Genomic DNA, 20577 nt, shown 5'->3' with positions numbered 1-20577 from the left:
TTTGAAATCTTTGAGGATGGTGACGGACAGCAACTTTTGGCGGATCCTCAAAAAAAACGGATGCAACGGACGGCAATCCGTCACAATCCGCCATTAATGAAAGTCAATAGAGAAAAAAAACGGATCCTCAAAAGAAAATTGAGGATCCGTTTTTTTTCAAAACCTGGCGGATTGTGACTGATTGTAAAAAACTGAAGTGTGAAAGAGGCCTAAGAGTTGTGCGATTTGTGCCGCTCTCCATTTACTCGTAACATCATTAATGGAGGACTCAGCCTTCCCTAGAATTCTCAGGATTAGAAGTAACTGGACGACTCCCTGACTAATCTACAGGGAGGCGAAACCACAGGCGGTCTACACGGAGCAGACTGCTGGCTGTCTAATCTAGCACACTCCTATATATATCTCTGTCACTCATGTGTCTCGGTCTCACGGTGGACCTGTCTCTGACTCGGTTTCTCTGTCTCTTATTGCTCCTGTCTCTGTGCATCTGTCACTCTCTTCTCTACTCCTCACTCGTGTCTCTCTGAGCATCTCTCTCTCACCGTGGCTGTCTCTTCTCTTCTCTCCATCCTCCTCTGTCTTTTTCTTGTCTTCTGTCTGTACCTCTATGTTGCTTGATTTTATTTCTCTCCATCAGATGTGCTTCTCTCTCCCTCCTCTGTTGCTCCGCTCCTCTCTCGGTATTTCCTTGTCTCCATTTTCCACCTCTCAGCTCCTACATATTATTTCACTTATATAGAGTTTTTAATATAATCTGCATTAACACACACATGTGTATATATATACACAGACACACACACATATACATACATTTATACATTCAGACATACAGTGTAGTCATACATAGACACACACATTCGTCCTCAGACTGGCACATTTACATCTGTACAGATATTCATACAGCACACAGAGATACCGAACATTTAGGCTGTGTGCACACGTAGCGATTTTTAAGCGTTTTTGCCGCGATTTTCAGCGCGAAAACGCTTAAAAATCGTGTACAGAACGCCCCCCATGCATTCCTATGGCATTCCGCACATGCTGTGCTAATGCTGCGCTTTTTCCGTGGCGGAATCGCATCGCGGAAAAAATCGCAGCATGCTCATTCTTTTCTGCGGAATCGCAAAGAATTGCCGCGATTCCGCACCCATAGGAATGCATGAGAATCGCTTACTTCCCGCATGTGGCTATGCCCACCATGCGGGAAGTTAAGCGTCTCATGTGCGGTTGGTACCCACGGTGTGGAGGAGAGGAGACTGTCCTCCAGGCCCTGGGTACCATACCCCTGTAAAAAAAAATAAAAAATCGGGGTATATTTACCTTCCGGCGTCCCGCGCTGCATTCCCGGGCCTCAGCGTTCCCATTAATCCCTTGCGGCAAGGTCCTGTGATGACGTAGTCTCGCGTGACTCTAGCGGTCTCGCGAGATCGCTATAGCAACGCAAGACTACGTGATCACAGGTCTTGGAAGGCATCGCTGGGAACGCTGAGGCCCGGGATGGCAGCGCGGGACGTCGGAAGGTAAATATACCCCGATTTTTTATTTTTTTTTTAGCATTTTAACATCCTATCTTTTACTATTGATACAGCATAGGCGGCCTCAATAGTAAAAACCTGGTCACACTTGTCAAACACTATGTTTGACGAGTGTGACCAACCTGTCAATCACTTCCCAAGCAATGCTTCAAATAACGCACGCGAAAATCGCAGCAAAATCGAGGTAAAATCGCGGTGAAATCGCGCTGAAAAAAACCGCGCGATTTCTGGGAAGGAGTCCGGTTTTTAGTAAGTGTTTTAAAATGCTACGTGTGCACATAGCCTTATACAGTCATACTCATACACTCAGATGACATGAAACCCTGCAGCAGTTTGGAAGAGAAGAGTCCGGAGATTTAGCAGAAAATGCGTCTATTACTGAAAGTAGTTGTTTACAAAACTCATACATCCCTCTCCCCTCTCTAGCATCCTTTTGTCTCTCTTACACCCCTCTCCTGTCTTACATCCCTCTCTCTTACATTCTTCTCCCCTCTTTCATCTCTCTACTCTTTCTTCCCTCTCTCTCCACTCACTCATAACCTTCTGTTCTCTATGACATCTCTCTACTCTCTCTTACTTTCCTCTCCCACAAATTGTCAACTTTTACCTCCCTCCCCATTCTCTTACCTCCCTCTCCCCTCTTTTACACTCCTCTTCCATCCCTCTCCCCTCTCTTCCATCCCTCTCTTACATGTTTTCCCTCTCCTATACATAGTAACAGCTGCTTTGTGCTGTGGGGCTATAGAGACAAGAATATAAAGATGACATCATCTGTGGATTCCTTCCAATATATAGAGAACTTTATCATTTTTTCACATGACACAGATTTGACGCGGACTTTGGAGCACAATATGTATCAGAATCCGTTCCCATTCCCAGCGGTGTGAACACAGGCTTCCTGTCCTTCTGCCTCTCTTCCTGACAATCTTTCACTCTCTCCTTGCCTTTACTTTGCTCTCTCCACATTTCTCTGTGTTACATCTCTCCCTCCCTTTCACTTATCTCTACAATCTGACGTCTCTTTCCTCTCTTACCTCTTTTTCATTCAACTCTCACTTTCTCTCCATCTCTAATACTTATCTCTACCTTCTCTCACATCTGTCATCTCTCTTCAATCTCTCAGTCCTCTTTTACACATCGCTCGCCTGCCTCACCTCGGCCTTTCTTTCTCTTTTCCCTTTCTGATTTCTCTCCCTTTATCTCTTTCCTCTCTTCTCTCACCCCTTTCACATCTCTCCTACCTCTGTCCTCTTCGTAGCTTTCACCTCCTCTCTAGCATCTCTTTTCTCTTTATCTCTCCTCTTTCTTACATCTCTCTCCTCCATCTTTCATCTCTCCCCTTTCTCTTCCTTTCTTTCAGTTTTAATCTGTTTGCTTCTTTACATCCCCTCTCTGATATCTCTCACCTCTCGCCTCACGCTCTCTTCCCTTACATCTCTCTCCTCTGTCACAGGCCTCTCTCACTCTTCTCTCCTTTTTCTTCCATACTCTCTCCTCGCTCTCTATTCTGTCCTCTCACTTACTCCTAAGCGCCTTGTCACACATACATACACACACATCCACACTCATACACTCACCTTTATACACACACATACACTCATCTACACATACATAGTAACATAGTTAGTAAGGCCAAAAAAAGACATTAGTCCATCCAGTTCAGCCTATATTCCGTCAGAATAAATCCCCAGATCTACGTCCTTCTAAAGAACCTAATGACTGTAAGATACAATATTGTTCCGCCCCAGGAAGACATCCAGGCCTCTCTTGAACCCCTCGACTGAGTTCGCCATCACCACCTCCTCAGGCAGGGAATTCCAGATTTTCACTGCCCTAACAGTAAAGAATCCTCTTCTATGTTGGTGGAAAAACCTTTTCTCCTCCAGACACAGAGAATGCCCCTTGTGACCGTCACCTTCCTTGGTATAAACAGATCCTCGGAGAGATATTTGTATTGTCCCCTTATATACTTATACATGGTTATTAGATCGCCCCTCAGTCGTCTTATTTCTAGACTAAATAATCCTAATTTTGTTAATCTCTCTGGGTATTGTAGTCCCCCATCCCCTTTATTAATTTTGTTGCCCTCCTTTGTACCCGCTCTAGTTCCTTTATATCCTTCCTGACCACCGGTGCCCAAAACTGTACACAGTACTCCATGTGCAGTCTAACCAGGGATTTGTACAGAGGCAGTATAATGCTCTCATCATGTGTATCCAGACCTCTTTTAATGCTCCCCATGATCCTGTTTGCCTTGGCAGCCGCTGCCTGGCACTGGCTGCTCCAGGTAAGTTTATCATTAACTAGGATCCCCAAGTCCTTCTCCATGTCAGATTTACCCAGAGGTTTCCCGTTCAGTGTGTAATGGTGATATTGATTCCTTTTTCCCATTTGTATAACCTTACATTTATCATTGTTAAACCGCATCTGCCACCTTTCGGCCCAAGTTTCCAACTTATCCAGATCCATCTGTAGCAGAATACTATCTTATCTTGTATTGACTGCTTTACATAGTTTTACACATTCATTCTTATATACATTCGTGTGAAATTAATAATTTACACACTTCTACATACACACATTCATACAGACCTATACACATCCTGAGGCACTCATACACATTTATACACATTGTACACACCTTCATACACACTATTACTTCCTGGAAACCATCAAAAAGTTGCTAATAAGAGCTCCATTGTTGTGGATAATAGTGCTATTCTGAGAGTGGATTGTGGGGGTCCATCACGCATTCTCGCCTGATTATAGCTGCAGTAAGGTACTCAGGATATTCTTTACGAACATTGAACCTGCTTGTTGATGGTTTCCAGGAAGCAGCAGATTTTTTTTGCAACATTTAGGACATAAAATCAAATTGGTAAAACAGAAGGTGTGTTACCCACATGCCGGATACAGACATTACAGCCAATGTTTTACCTACACACACAGGAACGCCGACAATACAAACACCCAGGAATACCTGCAGCAGCTCCCATCCCCACAGGTGCAGCCAGCGGCCGGACATTTACACTTCTCCTGGGCGCCAGCAGGGGGCGACAACAAGCCCCTTTGCAATGCTCAGAACATTTGGATGCAGATTTTTCATTAGACTTAGATACATCCAAGGACTTGATTTAATTATGCAAATGTCAGTCCCGGGGCCAGGATGATGCATTGTGGGCATGACATTCCTCACGGAGGGCTCTCTGCCGTAATGTCCTTCTTACATGTGTGTTTAGAGGATCATGGGCAATATCCTATTCTAGCACAACAATGAGTCTGTGAGAGCAGGGAACAATACAGAATGCTGGTGGGCAGTGCTATGCGGGACCCCCGACCACGGCACTGTGGGATCCCCTAGTTATAGGGCTGGGGGGCAGCGACACCTTCCCTGCGCGTCTCTCGGACATGGGTAGTAGTGTGACATCACGATGATAGGGGTGATTGTAGATTTGGGATCGACGGGGTGTTATAGGAATCAGAAACAAAGAAGAGACCAAAAATATAAGAAAAGGGGGAAAATATCCAAGATATATCGCAGAACCCCTGCCAATCACAGCGGAAAGAAGGAGCCGGCGAACTACAGGAACGTGAGCATCAATGGATGTAACAAGGAGCGACTCGTACTGTACAAGTCACCAGTGGCTTAACTACAAAGTTATGGGACCTGGTGCGAACTTTCAAATGGAGCCCCCCCCAATGCCAAAATACACGCACATCTCCGCTCCGTACACGTGCGGCTCCATACACCTCGTACGCACGTGGCTCCACTTCGTACACACAAGGCTTCACTCACCTCATACACACACGGCTGTGCTCCGTACACCTTGTACACACATAGCTCCGCTCACCTCATACACACACGGCTCCGCTCCGTACACCTTGTACACACACGGCTGCGCTCCATACACTTCGTACACACGGCTCCGCTCCGCTCACCTCATACACACACAGCTGCGCTCCATACACCTCGTACACACACGGCTGCGCTCCATACACCTCATACACACACGGCTGCGCTCCATACACTTCGTACACACACGGCTCTGCTCCGCTCACCTCATACACACACAGCTGCGCTCCATACACTTCGTACACACGGCTCTGCTCCCCTCACCTCATACACACACGGCTGCGCTCCATACACTTCGTACACACGGCACTGCTCCCCTCACCTCATACACACACGGCTGCGCTCCATACACTTCATACACACGGCTCTGCTCCCCTCACCTCATACACACACGGCTCCGCTCCGTACACCTTGTACACACACGGCTGTGCTCCACACACTTCGTACACACGGCTCTGCTCCGCTCACCTCACACACATGGCTGCGCTCCATACACGTCGTACACACGGCTCTGCTCCGCTCACCTCATACACACACGGCTGCGCTCCATACACTTCGTACACACGGCTCTGCTCCGCTCACCTCATACACACACGGCTGCGCTCCATACACTTCGTACACACGGCTCCGCTCCGCTCACCTCATACACACACGGCTGCGCTCCATACACTTCGTACACACGGCTCCGCTCCGCTCACCTCATACACACACGGCTGCGCTCCATACACTTCGTACACACGGCTCTGCTCCGCTCACCTCATACACACACGGCTGCGCTCCATACACTTCGTACACACGGCTCTGCTCCGTACACCTCATACACACATGGCTGCGCTCCATACACTTCGTACACACGGCTCTGCTCCGCTCACCTCATACACACACGGCTGCGCTCCATACACTTCGTACACACGGCTCTGCTCCGTACACCTCATACACACATGGCTGCGCTCCATACACTTCGTACACACGGCTCTGCTCCGCTCACCTCATACACACACGGCTGCGCTCCATACACTTCGTACACACGGCTCTGCTCCGCTCACCTCATACACACACGGCTGCGCTCCATACACCTCGTACACACACGGCTGCGCTCCATACACCTCATACACACACGGCTGCGCTCCATACACTTCGTACACACGGCTCTGCTCCGCTCACCTCATACACACACAGCTGCGCTCCATACACTTCGTACACACGGCTCTGCACCCCTCACCTCATACACACACGGCTGCGCTCCATACACTTCGTACACACGGCACTGCTCCCCTCACCTCATACACACACGGCTGCGCTCCATACACTTCGTACACACGGCACTGCTCCCCTCACCTCATACACACACGGCTGCGCTCCATACACTTCATACACACGGCTCTGCTCCCCTCACCTCATACACACACGGCTCCGCTCCGTACACCTTGTACACACACGGCTGTGCTCCACACACTTCGTACACACGGCTCTGCTCCGCTCACCTCACACACATGGCTGCGCTCCATACACTTCGTACACACGGCTCTGCTCCGCTCACCTCATACACACACGGCTGCGCTCCATACACTTCGTACACACGGCTCTGCTCCGCTCACCTCATACACACACGGCTGCGCTCCATACACTTCGTACACACGGCTCCGCTCCGCTCACCTCATACACACACGGCTGCGCTCCATACACTTCGTACACACAGCTCCACTCCGCTCACCTCACACACGGCTGCGCTCCATACACTTCGTACACACGGCTCTGCTCCGCTCACCTCATACACACACGGCTGCGCTCCATACACTTCGTACACACGGCTCTGCTCCGTACACCTCATACACACACGGCTGCGCTCCATACACTTCGTACACACGGCTCTGCTCCGTACACCTCACACACATGGCTGCGCTCCATACACTTCGTACACACGGCTCTGCTCCGCTCACCTCATACACACACGGCTGCGCTCCATACACTTCGTACACACGGCTCTGCTCCGCTCACCTCATACACACACGGCTGCGCTCCATACACCTCGTACACACACGGCTGCGCTCCATACACCTCATACACACACGGCTGCGCTCCATACACTTCGTACACACGGCTCTGCTCCGCTCACCTCATACACACACGGCTGCGCTCCATACACTTCGTACACACGGCTCTGCTCCCCTCACCTCATACACACACGGCTGCGCTCCATACACTTCGTACACACGGCACTGCTCCCCTCACCTCATACACACACGGCTGCGCTCCATACACTTCGTACACACGGCTCTGCTCCCCTCACCTCATACACACACGGCTGCGCTCCATACACTTCGTACACACGGCACTGCTCCCCTCACCTCATACACACACGGCTGCGCTCCATACACTTCATACACACGGCTCTGCTCCCCTCACCTCATACACACACGGCTGCGCTCCATACACTTCGTACACACGGCACTGCTCCCCTCACCTCATACACACACGGCTGCGCTCCATACACTTCGTACACACGGCACTGCTCCCCTCACCTCATACACACACGGCTGCGCTCCATACACTTCGTACACACGGCACTGCTCCCCTCACCTCTTACACACACGGCTGCGCTCCATACACTTCGTACACACGGCTCTGCTCCCCTCACCTCATACACACACGGCTGCGCTCCATACACTTCGTACACACGGCACTGCTCCCCTCACCTCATACACACACGGCTGCGCTCCATACACTTCGTACACACGGCACTGCTCCCCTCACCTCATACAAACGGCTGCGCTCCATACACTTCGTACACACGGCACTGCTCCCCTCACCTCATACACACACGGCTGCGCTCCATACACTTCGTACACACGGCACTGCTCCCCTCACCTCATACACACACGGCTGCGCTCCATACACTTCGTACACACGGCTCTGCTCCCCTCACCTCATACACACACGGCTGCGCTCCATACACTTCGTACACACGGCTCTGCTCCCCTCACCTCATACACACGGCTGCGCTCCATACACTTCATACACACGGCTCCACTCCGTACACCTTGTACATACACAGCTGCGCTCCATACACTTCGTACACACGGCTCTGCTCCGTTCACCTCATACACACACGGCTGCGCTCCATACACTTCGTACACACGGCTCTGCTCCGCTCACCTCATACACACACGGCTGCGCTCCATACACTTCGTACACACGGCTCCACTCCGTACACCTTGTACATACACAGCTGCGCTCCATACACTTCGTACACACGGCTCTGCTCCGTTCACCTCATACACACACGGCTGCGCTCCATACACTTCGTACACACGGCTCCGCTCCGTACACCTTGTACATACACAGCTGCGCTCCATACACTTCGTACATACGGCTCTGCTCCGCTCACCTCATACACACACGGCTGCGCTCCATACACTTCGTACACACGGCTCTGCTCCGCTCACCTCATACACACACGGCTGCGCTCCATACACTTCGTACACTCGGCTCCGCTCCGTACACCTTGTACACACAAACACCACACGTCTCCACTACATCCACCCTGTAAACTCCTCCTGACCCCACACATAAACTTACCCGCATCCAGCAGTGCACCATGACAACCAGCACAGCAGAGTCCTGCACACACAGAGAGGCTCCTGATCATGTGACCCCTGACTCCTCCCCTCCTGTGACTTGATTACAGGTCCGGTGCGCACAGAGCAGCCAATTGCAGCTTGGCAGCCAAAGAACGGAGCTGCACCGCCAATGAGCAGCGGCTGCAGCTCTGCGATCGGGCCCCTAAACACTCCGGGCCCGTCGCAGCTGAGGCCCCTGCGACCGCGGTAGTCCCACCCCTGCAAGTCACTGTCATACAGAACAGGTCCGTCTATTATTTACCATCTGTCTATCTGGGAAAAAGACAAAGAACAGCACCTTGGAAAAATAGCCGGGTGAAATATGTACCATACCATTCATTGTAATATATAGAAAAAATGGAAGCAGCACCCCAGCATAGTGCAAAAAAATGGAGTTGTAATGGCCCATCATGTGACGTTTCGGGTCTGTGTGGGAGTCTTCTTCAAGCTTGAGCCGAAACATCACACGATGGGATATTAAAACTCCCTTTTTTGCACTATGCTGGTGTGCTGCTTCCATTTTTCCTATATTATCTATGGCTATTATCTATTTATTATCTAGCAATTATTTGACTACTGTCTATACATTATCTACAGTGGGTACAGAAAGTATTCAGACCCCTTTACATTTTTCACACTTTGTTTCATTGCAGCCATTTGGTAAATTCAAAAAAAGTTCCTTTTTTTCTCATTATTGTACACCCTGCACCCCATCTTGTCTGAAAAAAACAAATGTAGAAATTTTTGCTAATTTATTAAAAAGAAAAACTGAAATATCCCATGGTCATAAGTATTCAGCCCCTTTGCTCAGTGTTGAGTAGATGCACCTTTTTAGCTCGCACAGCCATGAGTCTTCTTGGGAATGATGCAGCAAGTTTTCCACACCTGGATTTGGGGATCCTCTGCCATTCTTCCTTGCAGATCCTCCCCAGTTCCGTCAGGTTGGATGGTGAACGTTGGTGGACAGCCATTGTCAGGTCTCTCCAGAGATGCTCCATTGGGGTTAGGTCAGGGCTCTTGCTGGGCCAGTCAGGAATGGTCACAGAGTTGTTCTGAAGCCACTCCTTTGTTATTTTAGCTGTGTGCTTATGGTCATTCTCTTGTTAGAAGATGAACCTTCTGCCAAGTCTGAGGTCCAGAGCACTCTGGAAGAGGTTTTCATCCAGGATATCTCTGTACTTGGCCGCACTCATGTTTCCTTCAATGACAACCAGTCGTCCTGTCCCTGCAGCTGAAAAACACCCCCATAGCATGATGCTGCCTCCACCATGTTTCACTGTTGGGATTGTATTATGCAGGTGTTGAGCAGTGCCTGGTTTTCTCCACACATACCGCTTAGAATTATCGCCAAAAAGTTCTATCTTTGTCTCATCAGACCAGAGAATCTGATATCTCATAGACTGGGAGTCCTTCATGTCTTTTTTAGCAAACTCTATGCGGGCTTTCATATGTCTGGCACTGAGGAGAGGTCGGGCCACTCTGCCATAAAGCCCCAACTAGCGGAGGGCTGCAGTGATAGTTGACTTTGTGTAACTTTCTCCCATCTCCCTACTGTACCTGTGGAGCTCAGCCACAGTGATCTTGGGGTTCTTCTTTACCTCTCTCACCAAGGCTCTTCTCCCACGATGGCTCAGTTTGGCTGGACGGCCAGGTCTAGGAAGACTTCTGGTGGTCCCAAACTTCTTCCATTTAAGGATTATGGAGGCCACTGTGCTCTTAGGAATCTTGAGTACTGCAGAAATTCTTTTGTAACCTTGGCCAGATCTGTGCCTTGCCACAATTCTGTCTCTGAGCTCCTTGGCCAGTTCCTTTGGCCTCATGATTCTCATTTGGTCTGACATGCACTGTGAGCTGTGAGGTCTTATATAGACAGGTGTGCGCCTTTACATATCAAGTCCTATCAGTTTAATTACACACAGCTGGACTCCAATGAAGGAGTAGAACCATCTCAAGGATGATCACAAAGAAATGGACAGCATGTGACTTACATATGAATGTCTGAGCAAAGGGTCTGAATACTTATGACCATGGGATATTTCAGTTTTTCTTTTTTTTTTAAATTTGCAAAAATTTCTACATTTCTGTTTTTTTTCAGTCAAGATGGGATGCAGGGTGTACATTAATGAAGAAAAATGAACTTTTTTGAATTTACCAAATGGCTGCAATGAAACAAAGTGTGAAAAATTTAAAGGGGTCTGAATACTTTCCAAACTCACTGTATGTGCCTCCATCACACTATGTCTCCTCTCAGCCCCTCTATGTATGTACCTCCATCACATTGTCTCCCCCCTCAGCCCCTCTATGTATGTACCTCCATCACGCTGTCTCCCCCGTCAGCCCCTCTATGTATGTACCTCCATCACGCTATCTCCCCCCTCAGCCCCTCTATGTATGTACCTCCATCACGTTATCTCCCCCCTCAGCCCCTCTATGTATGTACCTCCATCACGTTATCTCCCCTCTCAGCCCCTCTATATACCTCCATCACTTTGTCTCCCCTCTCAGCCCCTCTATGTATGTACCTCCATCACGTTATCTCCCCTCTCAGCCCCTCTATATACCTCCATCACATTGTCTCCCCCCTCAGCCCCTCTATGTATGTACCTCCATCACGCTATCTCCCCCCTCAGCCCCTCTATGTATGTACCTCCATCACGCTATCTCCCCCCTCAGCCCCTCTATGTATGTACCTCCATCACGTTATCTCCCCCCTCAGCCCCTCTATGTATGTACCTCCATCACGTTATCTCCCCTCTCAGCCCCTCTATGTATGTACCTCCATCACGTTATCTCCCCCCTCAGCCCCTCTATGTATGTACCTCCATCACGTTATCTCCCCCCTCAGCCCCTCTATGTATGTACCTCCATCACGCTATCTCCCCCCTCAGCCCCTCTATGTATGTACCTCCATCACGTTATCTCCCCCCTCAGCCCCTCTATGTATGTACCTCCATCACGTTATCTCCCCCCTCAGCCCCTCTATGTATGTACCTCCATCACGTTATCTCCCCTCTCAGCCCCTCTATGTATGTACCTCCATCACGCTATCTCCCCCCTCAGCCCCTCTATGTATGTACCTCCATCACGTTATCTCCCCCCTCAGCCCCTCTATGTATGTACCTCCATCACGTTATCTCCCCCCTCAGCCCCTCTATGTATGTACCTCCATCACGTTATCTCCCCTCTCAGCCCCTCTATATACCTCCATCACTTTGTCTCCCCTCTCAGCCCCTCTATGTACCTCCATCACTTTATCTCCCCTCTGAGCCCCTCTATGTACCTCCATCACTTTGTCTCCCCTCTCAGCCCCTCTATGTACCTCCATCACGTTATCTCCCCTCTGAGCCCCTCTATGTACCTTCATCACTTTGTCTCCCCTCTCAGCCCCTCTATGTACCTCCATCACTTTATCTCCCCTCTGAGCCCCTCTATGTACCTCCATCACTTTGTCTCCCCTCTCAGCCCCTCTATGTACCTCCATCACGTTATCTCCCCTCTGAGCCCCTCTATGTACCTTCATCACTTTGTCTCCCCTCTCAGCCCCTCTATGTACCTCCATCACTTTATCTCCCCTCTGAGCCCCTCTATGTACCTCCATCACGTTATCTCCCCTCTCAGCCCCTCTATGTACCTCCATCACTTTGTCTCCCCTCTCAGCCCCTCTATATTATTACCATACTAGAACATATGTTAAATTGTGATTTAACCATCGCCGTTCATAGTGAGATTCTTACACACCAGGACAGTGGAGTCTTCTGTGACTTTACCCTATAGATATATTGTATACTTCTATACACTGTTACATACCACCCATATCATGGAGCCCACCTGCCCTGACACCAACCCTTTGTCACCCCAGAACCACACACCTCTTACCTGTCCACACTGATGACACATAGGGTCATGATAGACGCCGTGCAGCACATGACATCCATGGCTATGAATACATTGCAGAACACTTTTCCAAAGAGCCATTTTCCACCAACTAAGTCAGTAATGATGACAAAAGGCATGACAGCGATGGCCACAGAGAGGTCTGCAGCCGCCAAGGACACCACCAGGTAGTTGGAAGGCTGTCGGAGCTTCTTGACTATACACACAGAGATGATCACCAGTCCATTGCCAGCTATGGTGAAGATCGTAAGGATGGACAGCACAACCCCAATGACAATCTTCTCCGTGTCTCCATACAGCAGGATCCCATCTCCACAATTGGTTTTGTTGGTGTGGTTGACAGTGGCCAAGTCTTGTTCAGTAGTAATTAAAGGTCTGTCAGTCATGAATGCAGGTGGGAGAAGATTTTGTGGGGGACAGGGTGGCTGGGCACTGTATGAAGACAGATGGACGGCTGGCAGTAGACTTGATTGGACCTGTATCAGCATCCCCCCTTCTTGATGTTTTCAAAGATGACGAGGTAGCCAAGATGCTGGAGTGGGCTCCTGGAGAAAACAAGAACATCAGAACTGAAGAACGTAGACACTAGATATATACCAAGCATGTGCATCATAATCATGATTAATGCAACATCCTGCTTCCCGAGTTTCCTATATTTCCCATATATCACAGCCCTCAGAGAGACGTTCCTTCCCAGGGAGATTATTCCACTTCTATGGACTCTTTCCGAGTTCAGCAGTCAACTCCCATTAAGTCGAAATCCAGAGTCTCCTTCTACCTCTGGCATCCAGGTACCTCTTCAGAAAACCTCCCCCTTATCCAGACCATATTTCATCTTCAACCATACATGATGCATACTGGCCACCTTCATTGAGAAGACCACCTTTCGAAGAAAACTATCCTTTTATCCAGACCAGATTTCACGTCCTACCTTATATTATGCATAACGGGGTCATCTTCTTTGAAAAGTCCTTATCCACCTCTTTGAGGGACCAGATTTATCAAGCTACCATACACTATGCATACCCGATTCCTTCTTTAAGAAGAGCATCCCAGAAGAATAAATACGTTTTGGAGAAGCCCACTTTCTTGGTCATACACAATGTATTAGTTTAACCCTATATTTTGCATACTGGCCACATTCTTTGAGTAGACCATCTCTAGATGACCATCCCCTTACTCAGACCAGATTTTATGCTCTATTGTAAATTCTGCATTCTGACCACCTTCCTTGATAACACCAACTCCACAAAACCACCTCTTGGAGAAGACCACCTTCTTTATCCAGACCAGATTTATTGTTTTACCATATGTTAGGCATACTGTCCACCTCTGAGTAGATCACTTCTTGAAGACCACTTCTCAGAGAAATCCCGCCCTTTACCGAGGCTAAATTTAATGTATTATGCATGTTGGCTATCTTAAGAAGGAAACCCCCAGAAGACCACCTCTCGGAGAAGACTGTTGCTTTATGCAGACTAAATTTAAAGTGCTACCGTATGGCTAACTTCTTTGAAAAGACCACCCGAAAAAGACCACTCTTTACCACAGTTTTGGTTGGGTGTCCCAATGAATGCACTCACTAGCAGAACAATATCCCTCTGCGCTATAGTATAAGACATGCAACAAAGTACAGATGTAGCAGAGCTGACTGGGCGCACAGTGGGATCCCTCTGGATTGCAGTAATGCAGCAGATTTACCTGCAGTCCTGCGTAAAAGCCCATGTAACACAACAATACCACCACGAATTATGACAGACTATTACTCCTGTAAGGTTGTGCATCACTCTGTGCAGAAAATCAGCTCTTTAATAGTTAAGGAAGACTGGTCCAGGACACACTCTAGAGGTAAGCGGAGCGGAAAGTGTCAAGCATGCGAAGTTCCTATATATAGGTTATATAAGGGGGGCAACCATGCAGCAATAATAGGTGGATAACCCACATTCTCCGCAGTGTATAGGTGCAGGCTACATTACCTTCTCCGGCCGAGGCTTGGTAGGGGAGGCAAGGTAAGGCTCCGACAGTCATTGTCATCTTCTTAGTTCTTCAGGGTGCAGAAGTCACCTCTCTGCATCTAGGGTATCATCCTGCTCAGCTATGCACAGTCCTACCCCGCTCTGCACAGTGCTGCCCCAGTATACACAGTCCTGCCCCAGTATACACAGTCCTGCCCCAGTATACACAGTCCTGCCCCGCTATACACAGTCCTGCCCCGCTATACACAGTCCTGCCCCAGTATACACAGTCCAGCCCCAGTATACACAGTCCAGCCCCAGTATACACAGTCCAGCCCCAGTATACACAGTCCAGCCCCAGTATACACAGTCCTGCCCCGCTATACACAGTCCTGCCCCGCTATACACAGTCCTGCCCCAGTATACACAGTCCTGCCCCGCTATACACAGTCCTGCCCTAGTATACCCAGTCCTGCCCTAGGATACCCAGTCCTGCCCCGCTATACACAGTCCTGCCCTAGTATACACAGTCCTGCCCTAGTATACACAGTCCTGCCCCGCTATACACAGTCCTGCCCTAGTATACACAGTCCTGCCCCGCTATACACAGTCCTGCCCCGCTATACACAGTCCTGCCCCGCTCTACACAGTCCTGCCCTAGTATACACAGTCCTGCCCCGCTCTACACAGTCCTGCCCTAGTATACACAGTCCTGCCCCGCTCTATACAGTCCTGCCCTAGTATACCCAGTCCTGCCCTAGTATACCCAGTCCTGCCCCGCTATACACAGTCCTGCCCCGCTATACACAGTCCTGCCCCGCTATACACAGTCCTGCCCCGCTATACACAGTCCTGCCCTAGTATACACAGTCCTGCCCTAGTATACACAGTCCAGCCCCAGTATACACAGTCCTGCCCCGCTATACACAGTCCTGCCCCGCTATACACAGTCCTGCCCTAGTATACCCAGTCCTGCCCTAGTATACCCATTCCTGCCCCGCTATACACAGTCCTGCCCCGCTATACACAGTCCTGCCCCGCTATACACAGTCCTGCCCCGCTCTACACAGTCCTGCCCTAGTATACCCAGTCCTGCCCTAGAATACCCAGTCCTGCCCCACTATACACAGTCCTGCCCTAGTATACACAGTCCTGCCCCGCTCTACACAGTCCTGCCCTAGTATACCCAGTCCTGCCCTAGTATACCCAGTCCTGCCCTGCTATACACAGTCCTGCCCCAGTATACACAGTCCTGACCCAGTATACACAGTCCTGCCCCAGTATACACAGTCCAGCCCCGCTATACACAGTCCTGCCCTAGTATACACAGTCCTGCCCTAGTATACACAGTCCAGCCCCAGTATACACAGTCCAGCCCCAGTATACACAGTCCTGCCCCAGTATACACAGTCCTGCCCCAGTATACACAGTCCTGCCCCGCTATACACAGTCCTGCCCCGCTATACACAGTCCTGCCCCAGTATACACAGTCCTGCCCCGCTATACACAGTCCTGCCCCAGTATACACAGTCCTGCCCCAGTATACACAGTCCTGCCCCGCTATACACAGTCCTGCCCCAGTATACACAGTCCTGCCCCAGTATACACAGTCCTGCCCCAGTATACACAGTCCTGCCCCAGTATACACAGTCCTGCCCCGCTATACACAGTCCTGCCCTAGTATACACAGTCCTGCCCCGCTATACACAGTCCTGCCCTAGTATACACAGTCCTGCCCTAGTATACACAGTCCTGCCCCGCTATGCACAGTCCTGCCCCGCTATACACAGTCCTGCCCCGCTATACACAGTCCTGCCCTAGTATACACAGTCCTGCCCCGCTATACACAGTCCTGCCCTAGTATACACAGTCCTGCCCTAGTATACACAGTCCTGCCCCGCTATGCACAGTCCTGCCCCGCTATGCACAGTCCTGCCCCGCTATGCACAGTCCTGCCCCGCTATACACAGTCCTGCCCCGCTATACACAGTCCTGGGTCCTCTCCTCCGCACGGTCCCTGTGTGCAGTCACTTCCCATGTATTCATCCTGGAACTGCCGCCGTCCTCAGTCCCGCAGCCTCCGCTCCGGAGCTGTCACCGCTGTGACTGTGGATGTGAAGCCGCAGCTGATTCTCTTCTTCTCGCTCTGATGATGTCACGATCTCCCAGCAATGAGCGGCGGCTGAGAGTTTATCATCTGATACTAATGAATCACAGTCATCAGTGCACGGAGAGGGGAACCGAAGTGTGACCTCCAGAGCGGAGATCATAGTGTGGCTCCAGAGCGGAGATCATAGTGTGACTCCAGAGCGGAGATCGTAGTGTGGACTACAGAGCGGAGATCATAGTGTGACTCCAGAGCGGAGATCATAGTGTGGACTCCAGAGCGGAGATCATAGTGTGACTCCAGAGCGGAGATCATAGTGTGGACTCCAGAGCGGAGATCATAGTGTAGCTCCAGAGCGGAGATCATAGTGTGGACTCCAGAGCGGAGATCATAGTGTGACTCCAGAGCGGAGATCATAGTGTGGACTCCAGAGCGGAGATCATAGTGTGGGCTCCAGAGCGGAGATCATAGTGTGGGCTCCAGAGCGGAGATCATAGTGTGACTCCAGAGTGGAGAGCAAAGTGTGGACTCCAGAGCGGAGATCATAGTGTGACTCCAGAGCGGAGATCATAGTGTGGCTCCAGAGCGGAGTTCATAGTGTGACTCCAGAGTGGAGAGCATAGTGTGGACTCCAGAGCGGAGATCATAGTGTGAATCCAGAGCGGAGATCATAGTGTGGACTCCAGAGCGGAGATCATAGTGTGACTCCAGAGCGGAGATCATAGTGTGGACTCCAGAGCGGAGATCATAGTGTAGCTCCAGAGCGGAGATCATAGTGTGGACTCCAGAGCGGAGATGATAGTGTGACTCCAGAGCGGAGATCATAGTGTGACTCCAGAGTGGAGAGCATAGTGTGGTCTCCAGAGCGGAGATCATAGTGTGGGCTCCAGAGCGGAGATCATAGTGTGGTCTCCAGAGCGTAGATCATAGTGTGGACTCCAGAGCGGAGATCATAGTTTGAGCTCCAGAGCGGAGATCATAGTGTGGATTCCAGAGCGGAGATCATAGTGTGGGCTCCTGAGCGGAGAGCATAGTGTGGTCTCCAGAGCGGAGATCATAGTGTGGACTCCAGAGCGGAGATCACAGTGTGGACTCCAGAGCGGAGATCACAGTGTGGACTCCAGAGCGGAGATCACAGTGTGGACTCCAGAGCGGAGATCATAGTGTGAGCTCCAGAGCGGAGATCATAGTGTGGACTCCAGAGCTGAGATCATAGTGTGACTCCAGAGCGGAGATCATAGTGTGACTCCAGAGCGGAGATCATAGTGTGGACTCCAAAGCGGAGATCATAGTGTGGGCTCCTGAGCGGAGATCATAGTGTGACTCCAGAGCGGAGATCATAGTGTGGACTCTAGAGCGCAGATCGTGGTGTGGGCTCCAAAGCGGAGATCATAGTGTGACTCCAGAGTGGAGAGCATAGTGTGGTCTCCAGAGCGGAGATCATAGTGTGGGCTCCAGAGCGGAGATCATAGTGTGGACTCCAGAGCGGAGATCATAGTGTGGACTCCAGAGCGGAGATCATAGTGTGAGCTCCAGAGCGGAGATCATAGTGTGAGCTCCAGAGCGGAGATCATAGTGTGGATTCCAGAGCGGAGATCATAGTGTGGGCTCCTGAGCGGAGAGCATAGTGTGGTCTCCAGAGCGGAGATCACAGTGTGGGCTCCAGAGCGGAGATCACATTGTGGACTCCAGAACGGAGATCATAGTGTGGATTCCAGAGCGGAGATCATAGTGTGGGCTCCAGAGCGGAGATCATAGTGTGACTCTAGAGCGGAGATCATAGTGTGGACTCCAAAGCGGAGATCATAGTGTGGGCTCCTGAGCGGAGATCATAGTGTGACTCCAGAGCGGAGAGCATAGTGTGGGCTCCAGAGCGGAGATCATAGTGTGGGCTCCAGAGTGGAGATCATAGTGTGACTCCAGAGCGGAGAGCATAGTGTGGGCTCCTGAGCGGAGATCATAGTGTGACTCCAGAGCGGAGATCATAGTGTGGACTCCAGAGCGGAGATTATAGTGTGGGCTCCAGAGCGGAGAGCATAGTGTGGACTCCACAGCGGAGATGATAGTGTGGGCTCCAGAGCGGAGATCATAGTGTGGGCTCCAGAGCGGAGATCATAGTGTGGGCTCCAGAGTGGAGATCATAGTGTGGGCTCCAGAGCGGAGATCATAGTGTGGACTCCAGAGCGGAGATCGTAGTGTGGACTCCAGAGCGGAGATCATAGTGTGAGCTCCAGAGCGGAGATCATAGTGTGGATTCCAGAGCGGAGATCATAGTGTGGGCTCCTGAGCGGAGAGCATAGTGTGGTCCCAGAGCGGAGATCATAGTGTGGGCTCCAGAGTGGAGATCACAGTGTGGACTCCAGAGCGGAGATCATAGTGTGGACTCCAGAGCGGAGATCATAGTGTGAGCTCCAGAGCGGAGATCATAGTGTGGACTCTAGAGCGCAGATCGTGGTGTGGGCTCCAAAGCGGAGATCATAGTGTGGGCTCCAGAGCGGAAATAACAGTGTGGACTCCAGAGCGGAGATCATAGTGTGGACTCCAAAGTGGAGATCATAGTGTGGACTCCAAAGTGGAGATTATAGTGTGGGCTCCAGAGCGGAGATCATAGTGTGACTCCAGAGCGGAGAGCATAGTGTGTGCTCCAGAGCGGAGAGCATAGTGTGGACTCCAGAGCGGAGATCATAGTGTGGGCTCCAGAGCAGAGATCATAGTGTGGACTCCAGAGCGCAGATCGTGGTGTGGGCTCCAAAGCGAAGATCATAGTGTGACTCCAGAGCGGAGAGCATAGTGTGGGCTCCAGAGCGGAGATCATGGTGTGGACTCCAGAGCGGAGATCATGGTGTGGGCTCCAGAGCGGAGATCATGGTGTGACTCCAGAGCGGAGAGCATCGTGTGGCTCCAGAGCGGAGATCATAGTGTGGCTCCAGAGTGGAGATCATAGTGTGGACTCCATAGCGGAGATCATAGTGTGGACTCCAGAGCAGAGATCATAGTGTGGGCTCCAGAGCGGAGATCATAGTGTGGGCTCCAGAGCGGAGATCATAGTGTGGGCTCCAGAGCGGAGATCATAGTGTGGACTCCAGAGCGGAGATGAAAGTGCGCCCGGCTGCCGACCCCGATATGGCCCCATTCACTATCCCTTCTAGCATCCCACCCACATTCCCATCTCTGATCACACAATGTTGTGTGGTTAGCTGAAGTTGTCTCTTGTGCCCCCTATATATCTCTTTTCCAGTTGGCGCAGGCGCATGAAGCTTCTTTCCGGGGAGCTGCTGTAGTTTTGAAAGCTGCAGTTTATTTTAACCCTATAGTATAATTCACAAAACTCCTTTGTTGAAATACTAAAAAAATAAAAATATAAAAACCCGATTCCACCAGTGTTGCTCCGATCTGTCTGGACGATTACGGTGACACCAGATTTAGCTGGGCCTCAAACCTGAGACTTCCTGCAGATGGCGCTGTGATGGGAGACTTTACTGATCTGAGTCTTCAGAGGTCAGACTTCTGTGTAAGTCGTGATACCAAACATGAATACTTGTTATTTTTTATGCTATTTACAGAATGGGAAAATGGACGTATTTAAAATTTTGTTTTATTCTTTTCTATTTGT

The 20577-nt window shown here is 50.4% G+C and overlaps 1 protein-coding gene and 1 long non-coding RNA gene across 2 annotated transcripts in view; both read right to left on the bottom strand.

Annotated features, from left to right (window-relative positions):
• LOC141098778 (5-hydroxytryptamine receptor 7) overlaps window positions 1–17051 on the bottom strand; it is a 113274-nt gene extending 96223 nt beyond the window's left edge. Inside the window, exons 1-2 of the mRNA XM_073586769.1 lie at window positions 14879–17051; window positions 12885–13447 (exon numbers count right to left, since the gene is read on the bottom strand). Coding sequence (XP_073442870.1) covers window positions 12885–13390 — 506 coding nt within the window. The 5' untranslated portion in view covers window positions 13391–13447; window positions 14879–17051. The remainder of the gene's footprint in view (window positions 1–12884; window positions 13448–14878) is intronic.
• On the bottom strand, window positions 2570–11413 carry LOC141098779 (uncharacterized). The gene is made up of 2 exons (XR_012234353.1): window positions 7679–11413; window positions 2570–7620 (listed from the first exon to the last, which is right to left on the bottom strand). It is a non-coding gene; the product is annotated as an uncharacterized lncRNA (long non-coding RNA).
• Window positions 17052–20577: the final 3526 nt, after the last annotated feature.

Source organism: Dendrobates tinctorius, unplaced genomic scaffold (assembly GCF_039654945.1).
Source record: "Dendrobates tinctorius isolate UK_male_01 unplaced genomic scaffold, ASM3965494v1 ptg000095l, whole genome shotgun sequence".
Lineage (NCBI taxonomy): Eukaryota > Metazoa > Chordata > Amphibia > Anura > Dendrobatidae > Dendrobates > Dendrobates tinctorius.
This window is presented reverse-complemented; position numbering and strand designations above follow the sequence as displayed.